The sequence below is a fragment of the Apostichopus japonicus genome, chromosome 15 (assembly GCF_037975245.1).
Source record: "Apostichopus japonicus isolate 1M-3 chromosome 15, ASM3797524v1, whole genome shotgun sequence".
NCBI lineage: Eukaryota > Metazoa > Echinodermata > Holothuroidea > Aspidochirotida > Stichopodidae > Apostichopus > Apostichopus japonicus.
Window position 1 is genome coordinate 25,810,409 of NC_092575.1, and position 14,748 is coordinate 25,825,156.

At 38.8% G+C, this 14,748-nt stretch overlaps 2 protein-coding genes across 2 annotated transcripts; one reads left to right on the forward strand and one right to left on the reverse strand.

The window, feature by feature from the left end:
- Positions 1-184: 184 nt before the first annotated feature.
- Positions 185-5,697, reverse strand: LOC139981417 (uncharacterized). The gene is made up of 3 exons (XM_071993788.1): positions 5,653-5,697; positions 2,356-2,488; positions 185-1,367 (listed from the first exon to the last, which is right to left on the reverse strand). Exons 1-3 carry the CDS (start codon positions 5,695-5,697, stop codon positions 283-285), a joined length of 1,263 nt encoding a protein of 420 aa, XP_071849889.1. The 3' UTR covers positions 185-282.
- Positions 5,698-6,051: 354 nt separating this feature from the next.
- Positions 6,052-7,158, forward strand: LOC139981418 (uncharacterized). The gene is made up of 2 exons (XM_071993789.1): positions 6,052-6,258; positions 6,574-7,158. Exons 1-2 carry the CDS (start codon positions 6,052-6,054, stop codon positions 7,156-7,158), a joined length of 792 nt encoding a protein of 263 aa, XP_071849890.1.
- The last annotated feature ends 7,590 nt before the right edge of the window (positions 7,159-14,748 follow it).

Here is a 14,748-nt window from a genome sequence, read left to right on the forward strand (position 1 = left end):
GCGACTATTTACACATAATTGTTAACCTGTTTGGGAAAAAATCCCGTCCCGGTGGAAGGGGGGGGGGTGTGTGCAGGGGTGGAGATGTTGAGTGGCGGGGCATTCAAATAATGGTGATTCCATATGTATATTATTGTGCCTTTCAAAAGATGATTTTATTTCATTTCTTTACAAATAAGTTGATGTGATAGCCTGACTTAACGGTGAAATTTTTGTGATAGCAATGCTTGCGTCTTTTTTCCCTATAGCTTATATAGACTCCAGTAACAATGTATCTAAAAGTCAGATATGGTCTTTGGTCTTAAACTTCCGTAGCATTGGTAAATTTTCTAAGTGATTAAGCAACTCGCTCGTCCTTAACTGATTCTCGTTATTGAATCTAGCTTTTCGCATACAACTCCGCTTTTTCAATCTCTTTTTTGTTTCTGAAGTTAACGTGTCAAAGGTCACAGCTTTGCCAGTAGAGGCAGAAGTATCGGACATCAATGCCCGCTTATCGTCAACGATGTAACGAGCGCCCCTACTAGAGAACTTCCTCTGGTCAACTGACAGAGAGGCAGAAAACCTCCCTGGATACTTCTGCAATTTAGACCTTGCCTCTGGAGTAAAAGATGTAGGTGGTATCTTAGCAACAGGTGACGGTGGTGGTAGACCGTTTAAAATACCTTTCGTTGGAGATTTGACCGGTGTTGTTATAACCCTTCCTGGTACTGGAGGGGGTGTCAGATCTAGTGTCGGTGAGTTAGCACTAGTTTCACTCGGCTTTGATTTAGGCGCCGTTCCGAGGCGGTAGCAAATCGTAGTTTTGTCCGTACCGACTTCCCATGTCCTGACGGTTTGACGGTTGACCGGTATCAATGTCACGGTTTCGTCAGAGGATGGTTCGTCGTCCTCAAAGTCATCATAGACGAATAAATCGTCGTGAGTGACGTCATCAGATTTTGATGCTTCCCTTTCTGCTGGTATAATATGTTCATTTGCAGGACACGGACAGACTCTCTCTGGTTCGAACTGTAACTGAGGACGCTCCGCATTTCTGATCACTTTTCTCTCTACCTCCGTATTTAATTTTGTTTTTCCATGTTTCCTATCCGCGCTTTTATCTCGCATCTGGAGAAAGATTCTTTCCGAATTTTCACCATTTTGTATGAGAAGTTGTTCGGCTCGAGATCCTGGCCGGAGAATTCGATTATATATGTTCTTCATATGGTTCTTGTGTTTAGTGGTCGGAGAGTCCTGGCGTGGTTCTCGGGATGAATTTGGAAGGCCTAACTTCATCGTTTCTGAATCTATAACCTTTTTCTTGAGAATCGAACGAGGAAGTGTAATTGCAGTGAAATGGTCTCTGTTTCTTTCTACTTCTCGATCTATAAGAAGAAATAAAAAACCGTAAAAGAAAGTTGAACCAATGTTTGCATAAACTTCAAAGAAACTTCTTAACTGTGGTTCCTGAAACAGATATTCTTGTAAAAGGTTCAAAATGTTGATCTAACCTAAAATAATTTGAAACTCGTGTTAATCCAGGTTATTTTATATTTTGCCACTCTGACACAAAGTTATGCGTTAATAAATAAATCATAAATTAAGAAACCAAAATGAATTGGAAAGTGTCTGACAAACAGAACGCCGACAGAATGTTTATTTAGGACAAAACTCTAGCCGTTGATTGAGAATTGATCAAAAAAAGTACTGCATTTTAATTAAGAAAATATTTGATGCATGCCGCATGAGATAATACGGGTGTCGATTATTTTCACACTGGGACACACCTATATTTTCCATATAGACACATTTCTTTTACACAGCCATTGCTCTTGTGTTAGCGTTGTATTCATACCTGTAGGCAAGCCTAGTCAAGGGATGCCATTCCACAGCCCAAACTTTTTTTCAACAAACATTAGGAACATTATGAAAACATTCACTAAAGAATTATAATTCCTAAACATGTAGGCCTTATCAGTTCAAAGCATTGCCAAAGATTTGAATCTACGCCACCTTACGTAAACACAAATTTCTCACCCGCTTCCCTTAGACCCCCCCCAGGAAGGCATCCCCTGCACGGGGTGACAAAGGAAGGATCCGCGCGGGTGTCAACTATTCTAGGTACGCCACTGCGGCGCGGGCTCTAGCTCGCAAGTAAAATATGTTTGTCAACACTTTTTCAACATTTTCAATTTAACTAGTTATAATCAATTAAATGACCTAAAAAACGTTCATCAAATTTTTTTTTTAAGTTTCGCCATTTACTCAAACTGATATAAGGAGACATGACGTAAGTACATGCATGCAAGCAGGTGAGACTATACCAGACTATTACAACAGTATAGCTGTGTATTTTTAAACGTCATATCTTACATTGTCTGACTGTCTCTCCATTCGCCAATAGAAGCAATTTTGGTTCCTTGAGACTTTTATCTCTACTCTGTTTAGGTTGAATAAGTTCTGCCTCTTCGTCCGGAGTATCAATGCCATCATAATCGGACAGCTTCTGTATAGTTATCAGAGATATTGTACTTCATATGTGAATTTTGTGGACTAAATGGGGAACACAATGAACGAATGAAACGATTTTATATCATTCTTTCTTTTTCTGTATCAGTAATGATTGAAAAAAATACTTGGACATATAGCATTGGAAAATATCGGGCATCGGAAAAGGCATATAGAGTATTGTATTCAAATGCTTGAAGTTTGCAATATTTCACATTAAAGGAGACACAAGCCCGTCCAGCCACCATCATTAGTATATGTGAAGGTTGAAGACTTGATTGAGTCTACATAGGATATCATGGAGCCACATGTTTTCAACTTCTTATGTCTTTCTTTATTCATTTGTAATTTTATTTTATTTTATTTTTTCATGATGAAAATGGAAATTTATAAGTGATGAATCAAGAATATCGATGCTGGTTACATGACCTAATGATGGCATTGGTGATCAGGGTCAAAACGGAATAACGTTCTACCTCGAAAACATGAAAGGAAAAACAAAGAGAAATCAAATATCTAAATAGCAGAACATTTGGAAAGTCATGGGCTTCACTGATTTATCTTGAATTGAAACTGACAAGGCTGTATGTATTGGTTCTGAACTATGCACACATGGCATCTGTGTAGACTCTACATACCCTTCATGAAAGCATTTCTGATAACTTGTTGCAATTTTTAAAATGCTGACACTTGGGCTAATTCTAAATGACGTCTAAGGCAGTGGCGTAACGATGAGCCTAGGGGCCCGGCTCCTGGCCCAAAGGGGCTCCTTATTTGGAGGTCCAAGCAAGGGCTTCCGCGGAAATGTTCACAAGGGGGGGGGGGTGGAGGGAATGAGTAGGTCGTGTAGGTGTAACAAACTAACTGATACAATCTAAGCGGAGCGCCACCATCGGGCGGCGCGAAGCGTACCATCGTCGGCAAAGACACTTCCCGGGCGTTTCAAGTTGCATTTACACATCGGTTATTTATTTATCTCATGTCTTAGGATTTTGATTTTCAGTAATTTCAGTAACGCATTATGGGTCCTTATGCAATGAACTTAACTAGAGAAACGTTGGTTGGGTGAAACCATTGAAATGTCAAATGTTTGACCTTTTTGTCAATTTTTGATTTTCCATGGGGAGGGGCAAGTCCCCCCCCCCTCCTTGCCCCTACCTGCGGACGCACATGGGGCCAAGGTCTAGCATTTAAACATTGTTACAAATAATCAAATATACGTATTCCCAGGCACCAAGACAAGCCTTTTGGTATTCCAGATTAAACACATAATGATTTGAAGCACACATTAATGGTCTTCATCAATGTCCTCTGAGGTAGAGCATGTCTCTCGATGATCACAAACAACTGTGAGGATGAAATTTCCTTTCTCCAAGAAGTAACACATATGGCTGAACCTTTTCTGAAATATTTTGCAAATAGAACTGCAAGTTGGTGTAAAAAAAAAGTAACAAAAAGACGATGAATACATTCCCATCATATTAAGTCTGTATAAAAACCTACATGGTTCCTAGGCATTTATTTGCATGCACCACTTACAAAAACGTGACACCTGCATCCAAAAATAATAAACGTTTAGTGATTCAAGTAGTAAGAAAAAGTAATTATCAAGAAAGGACCTTCAACAGAGATTTTCTCAAGCTGTTCTATTTTTAATGTCTGTCATAATAAGAAAACAAGCTCTGTCCACTGATTTCTATGCATGATATCTGCACCAAATCAACAGGGACTATTCTGGGGTTAATGGCTGTAATTATATGTAGTATCAACTCAAACATAAATAGATTTTGTTAGATTTTGTGTTTACATGCAAATTTCAGAAAAATTTTCACTTTGCCCCGCCAATCATCAATATTTAATTGGCACACCTAAAATGGCACTGAAAACATAGTGATGATGGACCAACGCTCCACATCAAATACTAAGTAAATGTCATGTATAACTACTTGGAAATTGCCTTTTTAAGTTTTTCATATTAACCCCCCCCCCCTCCCCCTAATTCGGAAAACCGAAACAAAAGTTGTTTATGAGTTGCATGGACTGGTAGTGGGAAGTACAACCAGATTCGAGATTATCGTGTTTACTGTGCTAACAACAAAGACAAGTTCACTTTGATGTATATCTTCCAGTTTCTGTTAACAAGATTATATCCTTTCATTTCGCCACTACTTGTTTTGATTGGTTTGCAAATTCAAATTAAACTAATAATGAAGAAATCACTGTGTATCTAAAGTTGTTACTATTTAAATTGACTTCAGGAAGAGTTGTTTTTTTTTTGTCATTACATTTTCAGACCCGTCACATCGGTTGACAATTGGCATATATGGTTGGTATATTTATTTATTCAATTATCATACCAAGTTACGTTTGAAACATTATATTGTAAATAACGTGCATAATTTCTTCGATTCTTTCGGCTGACCCTGTTGTCAACCAGTTTGGGACAACTTATTCTGTACTGTAGTGTTATGTCCCGCTTCAGATCACTTGTATTGTCAGTACGAGCAGTATGAACATCATGTTTCTATCATATCAATGTTAGGAACTGTTTGTACTGTCAATATCAGTGCTTTGAGAGCATGGTATTGGTGTACAGTATTAGCAGTAGGAAATTGTCCCAATTGGCTGGCGGAATGCATCAGTCGTTGGGGGAGGGACACAGAATCGTACGTCACCCCTCCAAACTCTTCAAACTATCTTCCAATCGTTTGTCTCAGATATTATATAGGCTACTTCACATATACCGTGAACGTGCGTGTAATGCAAAACTACCATGAAGCAGTCTGAAATATTACGACATTTTTTGTTAATAACAGAAAGCAAGTTTTGTAAGGAAAACGTATGCATCTAATTAAGAAAAGAAACTTAATACAGTGGTTTTTACGTTACTTATTTTCTGCTCTTCGAGAAAAGAATCTATTATATCAAATTATATATGTATATATATGTAAATATATATATAGCCTATATATATATAGCCTATATATATATAGCCTATATATATATATATATATATAGGGGAACATGGGGTAAAACGGACCACCGGGGTATAACGGAACCCCATCACTATATCAAAAACGCAGTACCGCCATCTAATTTTGACTCGAGATATTGCGCAAGAGCCTTACAACGTGACTTTCACAACACATGAAGGACGTTTACCGAAAGCACAATTCCGTCTATCATATCTACAAATATCCTGTGCATGCCGATCTAATGTGAGTATGTTAGGTTTTCATTATTTTACAGAAGTTATACACGTTTATATAAAACTAATTGGCATTATATTCGTAAACAGAAAAGTAACTGACAATATAGTTGTGTTTGATGTCTACTTAAAATAACAGGCTGCAACCTACAGTGAATGTAGCGACAGTATTGCATATGGGGTAAAACGGAATCCTTAAATTGGGTCAAACGTCTTGCCCCACAACATGTTCCGTCTTGCCCCTATGTAATGATCATGTATTTATTGGAATTATTTGCATTTAATAAATGATTCCAGTGAAGTAGCCTACACTGCACACTGTTTATTATTGTTTTTTTATTTTGTAGATCAAAATGCCGCGAGATTACAAAAGAAGGTCTAACAGAAATTCATGGGACAGCAAGGCTATGGAGAATGCTATTGCAGCTGTTTCGAGGGGAGAAATGGGATTGAAAAGAGCCAGTAAAGCATTTGAAGTACCAAAAACCACCTTGAGACGACGAGTGAAGGGAACAAACATATACGCAAAACAAGGAGACAAGTCATTGGGTAGATTGAAGGTAGGTTCATTCGCTCATATGAGATTTAATGCGTCACAGAGTCCAGTGATATAGTGGAAAATGATATGGAAATTTAGGATGATTTTCGGGCTATAATCGAGTGAAACACGGTTATCTGTGAACAAACAAACAACACTAAATCTGCCCAGGTGGGCTCTTTGTAGAGTCTAATGTCGACTTAAGATATAATGGGGGTGGAGGAGAGGGGTGGGGGAGGGGGAGGGGTTACTAACTTTGAAGCATGTCATGTTTTTGTTAGGTAATCACCAGTAAGCTATAACACAACTCAGGAAAGCTATTTCTTTTTTATTCCAGCCAACATTTCCACCCGAAATCGAAGAAGAACTTGTGTCATACATTATTAGAATGGAGGAGATGATGTTTGGCACAACCACCACTGATATCCGACGTCTCGCATATCAGCTGGCAGTCCGGAATCAAATTCCAAACAAATTTGATGACGACAAAGAGATAGCCGGGTTAGACTGGTTGGCTGGATTTATGAAGCGCCATCCGCAGCTATCCCTTAGAACCCCAGAAGCTACATCTGCTGCAAGGGCGAGGGGGTTCAACCAAACAGCGGTTGGGAAGTTTTTCGACCTGCTAGAGTCTTTGATGGAGGAGCATCATTTCGAACCTCATAACATTTACAATGTCGATGAGACGGGTATGTCTACAGTTCAGGGGAAACCGTCGAAGATAATTGCGAAGAAGGGACGACGGCAAGTTGGGACCCTAACTTCGGCCGAGCGTGGGACTCTTGTCACAGCGGAAATTTGCATAAATGTGACTGGGTCGTTTGTTCCTCCGCTCTTTATTTTCCCCAGGGTAAGGATGAAGCCAGAATTGATGGATGGCGCACCGATCGGCTCCATTTACGAGTGTCACAAGTCCGGCTGAATGCAGCTTCCGATATTTGCGAGGTGGTTTCTTCATTTCATTAAGGTCTCCGGAGCAACCAAAGACAACAAGGTGCTCCTGCTGCTCGACGGTCATGCCACCCACACTAAAAATCTAGAGGTCATCAATCTAGCACGACAAAACGGTGTGTATCTTCTGTGCCTACCACCACATTGTTCACACAGGCTGCAACCGCTCGATGTAGCATTCATGAAGCCTTTGTCCACTTTTTACACAAGGGCAATCGAACAATGGTTGAAGAATCATCCTGGCCGGAACGTCACCATATACCAAGTTGCTCGTTTATTCAACGAAGCTTACTTGAAGTCTGCAACAGGTCTGAATGCAGCGAGCGGTTTCCGAAAAACCGGGATATATCCTTTGAACCGGTATATCTTTCAGGAGCACGAATTTGCTGCAGCGGATGTAACAGATCGGCCACTTCCGGAGCAACAGCCGCCTATTAGGCCTGAACTACAGTCTGAAAACTCGGACACAGTGATGGAGGAAACTGATGAGAATGTCCCCGATCAGCAGAGCACATCAGCGCCCATAAGTCCAGCTGGCTCTGAACCAACATAATCAGTAGGATCAGCGGCAAACACCCCTATCCAGCAAAAAGTGAACCAATCAGAACAGTCATTGCCCCAAGGACAAGTAGGCCTAATCGACGCTGGAGAGACTGAGAAGCAGCTTCCAAATAGTTCTCACCAAGTAAGCGTTTCCGCCGATGTGCACCCCCCGCCAAGAACAGAAAAACAGCCAGCCAATTTCATCATGCCCATGGATATTTCACCTCCTCCTAAGGCACCTGCATCATACACTTCATCAATGAAGAGGAAGAGCACGATGACAGGGGCGCAAATTTTAACCAGCAGTCCATATAAAGCCCATCTCACCGAGGCTGAACATGAGAAAACACTCGCGCTGAACCAGAAGGAAGCAAAAAAGAGGGAACGAGAGCAGAAGAGAAAAGATAAGGAAAATAACAAAAGAAAGAAAGGTCCTGTTCCAGTAATGAAGGCGATACTGAGGATGAAGGGTAGGCCCGCCAAAAAGGGTGCTGGGAGGAAATCCACAGTAGTTAAACAACTGTCAGCAAAATTCAGCGATGCTACTGCACAGGACGATGAACAGAGTGCCAATAAACAGGACGACACAGAGTGTTTGTTTTGCGGCGAACTCTACAGCCAAACGCAAGATGATGGTTGGATACAGTGCACAAGTTGCAAAATGTGGGCCCATGACGACTGCGCGGGTGTTGAAATTGATGACAATGAGTTCGTTTGTGATATGTGTAAATAAATATGCACATCAGAGGTGCTGACAGTTATTACGTTTCATGACTTGAATTCACAAGTAAAACGCCTTGAAGAAAGCTATGAAGAAGCCTTGAACCATTTTTTAATTATACCAGTTGTAGTAAGACATTTAGTAGTATAATAAACGTTATATGTTTTAAACGTTATATGTTTTAGTTTTTTTTTAGTACGGGGTAAGACGGACCCCGGGGTCCGTTTTACCCGAGTCACGGGGCAAGACGGAACACTCATCTCATTTTATGTTTTGTAACATATCTACTTAATTCCTATTTTAAATTGCTCCAAATGTACTTGAATATGTTCGTTGCCATTCGAGAGTCTGCTCCTAGTCCCAAACTGACATTCATTTCGTTCACAGTGCCAATTAGGCAGCCTCGAAGTTAGGGGTTCCGTTTTACCCCATGTTCCCCCTATATATATATATATATATATATATATATATATATATATATATATATATATATATATATATATATATATGTATAAATGAAATCGTAATGAGAAGGAAAATCCAGAACAGTGAAAACACCAGCCTCCACCAGGATTCGAACCCGGGCCTCCCGCTTTGTACGCGGACAACCTAACCAGCTAGGCAATGGACGCTGATTGCATGTCCAGAGGTTCGAAACCGGTAAGGAAGGTCGTAATTTCACTGTAGGCGTCTGGCACCTGTATCTAACAATACTAGTTCCTTTTTTGGTGACATATTTTGCCTCACTCTAGAGATCAAACATGATGCTAACCAACTCGAAAATCATTTGTGATTCCTAAGGCCGGATCTCGAAATAGATACTTTGAACATACTTTATGTTAATGGAATGGAGGTAAACGACAAAGGCAAATGAATATATATAAATGAAATCGTAATGAGAAGGAAAATCCAGAACAGTGAAAAACTTCCAGCCTCCACCGGGATACGAACCCGGGCCTCCCGCTTTGTACGCGGAAAACCTAACCAACTATAGGCAATGGACGCTGATTGCATGTCCAGAGGTTCGAAACCGGTAAGGAAGGTCGTCATTTCACAGTAGGCGTTTAACACCTGTATCGAACAATACTAGTTCTGTTTTTGGTGACATATTTTGCCTTACTCTAGAGATCAAACATGATGCTAACCAACTCGAAAATCATTTGTGATTCCTAAAGCCGGATCTCGAAAGAGACACTTTGAACAGACTTTATGTAAATGGAATGGAGGTAAACGACAAAGGCAAATGAATATATATAAATAAAAACGTAATGAAAAGGAAAATCCAGAACAGTGAAAAACCTCCAGCCTCCACCGGAATTCGAACCCGGGCCTCCCGCTTTGTACGCGGACACCCTAACCAACTAGGCCATGGACGCTGATTGTATGTCCAGAGGTTCGAAACCGGTAAGGAAGGTCGTAATTGCACTATATATATATATATATATATATATATATATATATATATATATATATATATATATATATATATATATATATATATAAACACGACACCTTGATCATTTTCCGTAATGGTTGTTACTATATAGATATATGGCACAGTGTACTCCAGAATACTTGAGATTGAAGTTCAAGTTTTAAGGATGTTACGGTGGCTGAAGCTGATTATTAACAAGATTGCTAGAAATTGAATTTTTTGTAAAAACAAACTGTTCTTTTATCTAATATATGTAAATGTCAAAATCGATCAAGTGTTCTGCGCATGAGGTATTAGTGACTGCATTGTTTGAATGAATGCTTTAGAATATTTCATTACAATCATGAAATGTCAAAGGTCTAATACCAGCATGTTTAAGTTGCAAAGCTTTAAGAGACTCTAAGAGCTCCAAGAAGATTATGTTGCTTGGGACGTTCATGGGTTGATGATTTTTTATTGAAATTAAAGTTGTTATGAACAGATCATTTTACGTATGCCTATACAAGAAATTTTAGCTAATGCTGCGGGTAGAGTTGTATCTTGGCAAATCTTTCATGGCCTTGTGCCGACCAAACTTTACAAGACATCTTCACTGAAAACAACAGGGAACACCATTCTGCCTTGTATCAACTCAAATTAATCTAGGATTCTTCACATATCATGTATACAAGCAGTCATCTCACGCACAGGACATCACCATTGCATAGATTCTCTGAGCCTTTGGCAAAAAACACAATGAAAGCTCGAGTGTTGGAGGGATGGAAAACAATGCTCTTCAACCATATAATTTTTCCTGAGGATTAAACACATTCATCTTAAAAATCAGTACCTTTGAGAAATTTCCTCTCTACCGAGATTTGAGTAGTTCATAAATATTCTTCATTCCATTAAGATCAAATATCAACAATACGTGCTTAGAATATTGAAATTGCACACTACTAATGAAATCAGAAGAAATGATATGAACATTTAGCTAAACCTAACTGAAATAGTGCATGCTGTCCAGGCGTTCAAATTATCGTAGGTCTACTTTCATTTAGGAAGTGAAAATCTCATTTGGCTGCTTCCCCTGCCACCAACCCCCCACCCCACCCGCACGCAAGCTACGGCCGTGTGATCCACATAAATATCAACATAAATTAGCAAAATGCGAATATTAACGTTACTCTCTATATGCATGTTCTATATGCACGCATGTTATAGCTGTGTTCAACTATGTCACAAAACAAGTCCAAGATATCAATAATTCAAGGATGAAAAAGTAATAAATATCAATATCCACTCTTAAAAAAACCTCTAAATCCCCAAAGCACACAAACCATTGCGTCAAATGGAAAGTGAAAATTGTCGATGACAGGCCAATACGTTCAACATGCTATGCGTTATAAAGATAGTTCGAATCTGCGAAAACTGTCACCGGTGTGATATGATTGACCCGGATTTATTTACTTTCATTTATAACTTATCTCGAATTTATGGCAAACTTCATCATGTTCCTCCGGCAGATGAGTGGCATCGCACATGCTCTAATTTTGCTCTTTGGGGTAGGGGGGGTCGGCGGGAATAGACAAAAGGGTCCAGTGACTATGAATGAAGCCAAAACCTTAATTTTGTCTTCACTTCTGGGGCAGGAAGAGGGACTACTAGGGCAATTGCACTACTAGTTTGAATGCTAAAACATGCCCTGATAGTAGTGGGCTTCCATGGAGCTTCAGGTTTTATTCCGTTTTTGCTTTTGGGTCGGTGTTGGTCGGGTTTTATTTTGACAGTGTTGTAGGGCCGTGACGTTTGAGTTCCGGTTGCCGGGTCACGTAAAAAGGACCAGTACCTAATGCATAGAAGAGTTACATGTTTAGGAGTTAGTTTTTGCGAGCCTGTTTATAGGAACAACCATTGTTTCCACAAAGGTATTTACGTATGCAAGCTAGGGTTGCGATTTTTCTCAAAAAGATTTATGAACGAAAAGGTTTGCCAAAGTAAAAGCTATAATCAAGGTCTTTATGAGAACCGTACACTACTCAAATTAGTATTGATAGGTCTGTTTTCATGTAGTTGCATCTGTTGCCTCCATATTATCCAGAGATATATTTGATATTCCCATAGCCCCCGCCCATCATCCTCAACGTACAGTTAAAAACAACTCTATAGGAATAATCAACGATTACTGAGTTTGTATCTGTATTGTCAATAAAATAAAGCAAATATGTACATTCCTTTGAAAAGCAAGATAAATCATCAGCTCTCAAACCCAGCTTTTCTTGAAGATATTTAATACTTCTATGCATACATGATATAGATACTATGAAGAAAAAACAACAACATTTTCAGCTTCTGTTAATGCTAGAGCATTCACCACTTACTATTATCAAATATAATAGATTCATATCTTTCCACAAATAATGCTTAGAGGATGTGGTTTGACCAAAGGAAGCAGCAAATTCTAGAATTGTTTTGAGCAAACAACTTCAGCCACCGGAGTATACCTTTGATAGTTAGCCAATCTTGATGGGAATTGCTAAATATCACCTTTAAGTAACTGATTGATGTACAAACTGACACATCAGTCCAAGTGTGAAATGTTAACCAACATTATCCAATGACAAAGAAATCGGCTACGGTTTCTGGATGATTGGAAATCTTTTTCACTTCTTAAGGCACCATGTTTACAAAATTTACCAGGTTTTAACATCTGTTGTCCTCAATTGACATTGACTTCACAAAAAAAAAACATTGTAAGAGACAACTGCTTACTGCATATAAACACTATTTTTACTCATATAGAACTTCAAATTTCACATTTGTCTTCTGCTGACCTTACATGACCTTTGAATGCCACCAAAACAATAGCAAGCTTGTACTCACTTTAGGGAAGCGATAAATCCTTCCGGTTTGTCGGCATCAATACGGTTGTTGGGAAATTATGTTAACCAGAATGCAAAAGAGCATACAGGTTTCGATGACTTCATTACAATAGACTTTTGCTTGTTCACCAGAAATAGCTCTTATAGTACTAATGCCGTGAACCACTATTTTGATGTACATTTCACTATGACATGATAAACACAGGTCAGTCTACTGTACCAAAAACGATAGGGATCTTGTACCCAATGTGATGCATCCACACACCAAGTATGATAAGTATCTTTGATTCCTACCTTGAGATATCACGATTAAAGGTTTCATTTTGACCTTTGGTAACCTTAACTGACCTTTTACCTACACGGATATGATTCTTGTACTCGATATGAAAAATCCAGATGACGTGTATGAAAACTATTCGTGATTTCTACCATGAGATATCATGTTTAATAGGCCTTCAGAGTTTGACCACTGGTGACCCAGATGACACTTGGCTTCACCAAAAATAACAGGGTTCTTCTACTCACTATATTGCATACACGTGTCCGGTATTTAAGTAACCATGCTTCCTTAGAGATATCGTGTTTATTAGGTGTTAAGGTTTTGACCTCTGGTGGCCTTTAAACTCCATTGAAAACAACAGAGTTGCTTTACTGAATTATAACACATCCAGATGATAGGTATGAGAAGTATCCATGCTCCTATCATGAGATAGAGTTTACAAACTGGGTCACATATACACATGCGCGCACGCACGCACGTCATCATGATACATTGATGGTGATTCTCATCGAAACCAAAACTTACAGCATTCACACAAACATACACGCAAGACACACCCATGCTAAAATTTGTGCACAGGTCACTTCTAATTGTTTGCTTATGAAATACAAGAATAGAGTTTACAGTCATATAGAGTATTTACATACATAACCATGTTAGAAGGGGAGAAGATTTTTCTATATAAGTTACTCCTACAGGACTAATTAGCATATAGTCCTGTTTTTATAAGCTCAGACTGTAATTCACTATGAATACAGAAATATACTTGCTGACTTCCTCTTCCCCTCTCAAGTAAACAAATTCCTGGTTACATAACCACTGGTGATTTGTTCATATCATAACTTGCCTACAATAACCCACAATATGATTTCTGTCATTATTCTGGGCAAAATGTTGCTTGCACTACATGAATCTTCCATCTAAAATCTCTGATAAGTTTCTCACATTTTCATTTCCTTGTTCTGTCAAGACATTTGTGATGTTTGTGATATTTGTGGAAGAAATCTGTGAATTTTTGGTCAGCTTTCTAACAAAAGGGTTCCTGGTGTTTTCAGCTCCTTGATATCTGTTATTCAATCCTCGGAAAGTTGGAAAATATTTGACAGCAGGGTAGATTGGTCTACATCGAGATGTTCTGATAAGTTCTGCTTTAGCTGATTAAAAGATTTGATGATGACTGTGCGATTGAAAGAAAAAGAAAATGTATATTATAATAAATAATAATATATTTAATACATTACTCTACCTTAAAATAATTAAACTGACTCTGTTTTATGCAAACAATATCCAAAAATGTGAGACAATACACCCAGGGGCCAAAAAAACATCAAAGCTCAGAGTTTTCAATGAACCAAAACAATAAAAACTGATAAAACTCTGAGAAAGCATGTTTCCGGCAGGCGGTTGGCTTTGATTAATTTTGGTTTGTCACAGCAATGTGATTTGAATACAATTTATTTACTCAGTCGTTAAGTGTGTTGCTTTTAGTGATAATTTGATGTTTAACACGAAAGTACACACTAACAATTTACATAATTTAGGACTACAGTCCTTAAACATGAGATGGGTACATGTAATCTTACTTTTCGTTCATCATTATTTTACGTACTGCCTACAATTCCGTAAATTATGAGATGTTAATCCTACTTTGTAGGGAGGAGTCCAGTCCAGGCTGCAGTTGCCATGTCAACTGGTGGACTGAAGCTATCAGCTTTCTGCAC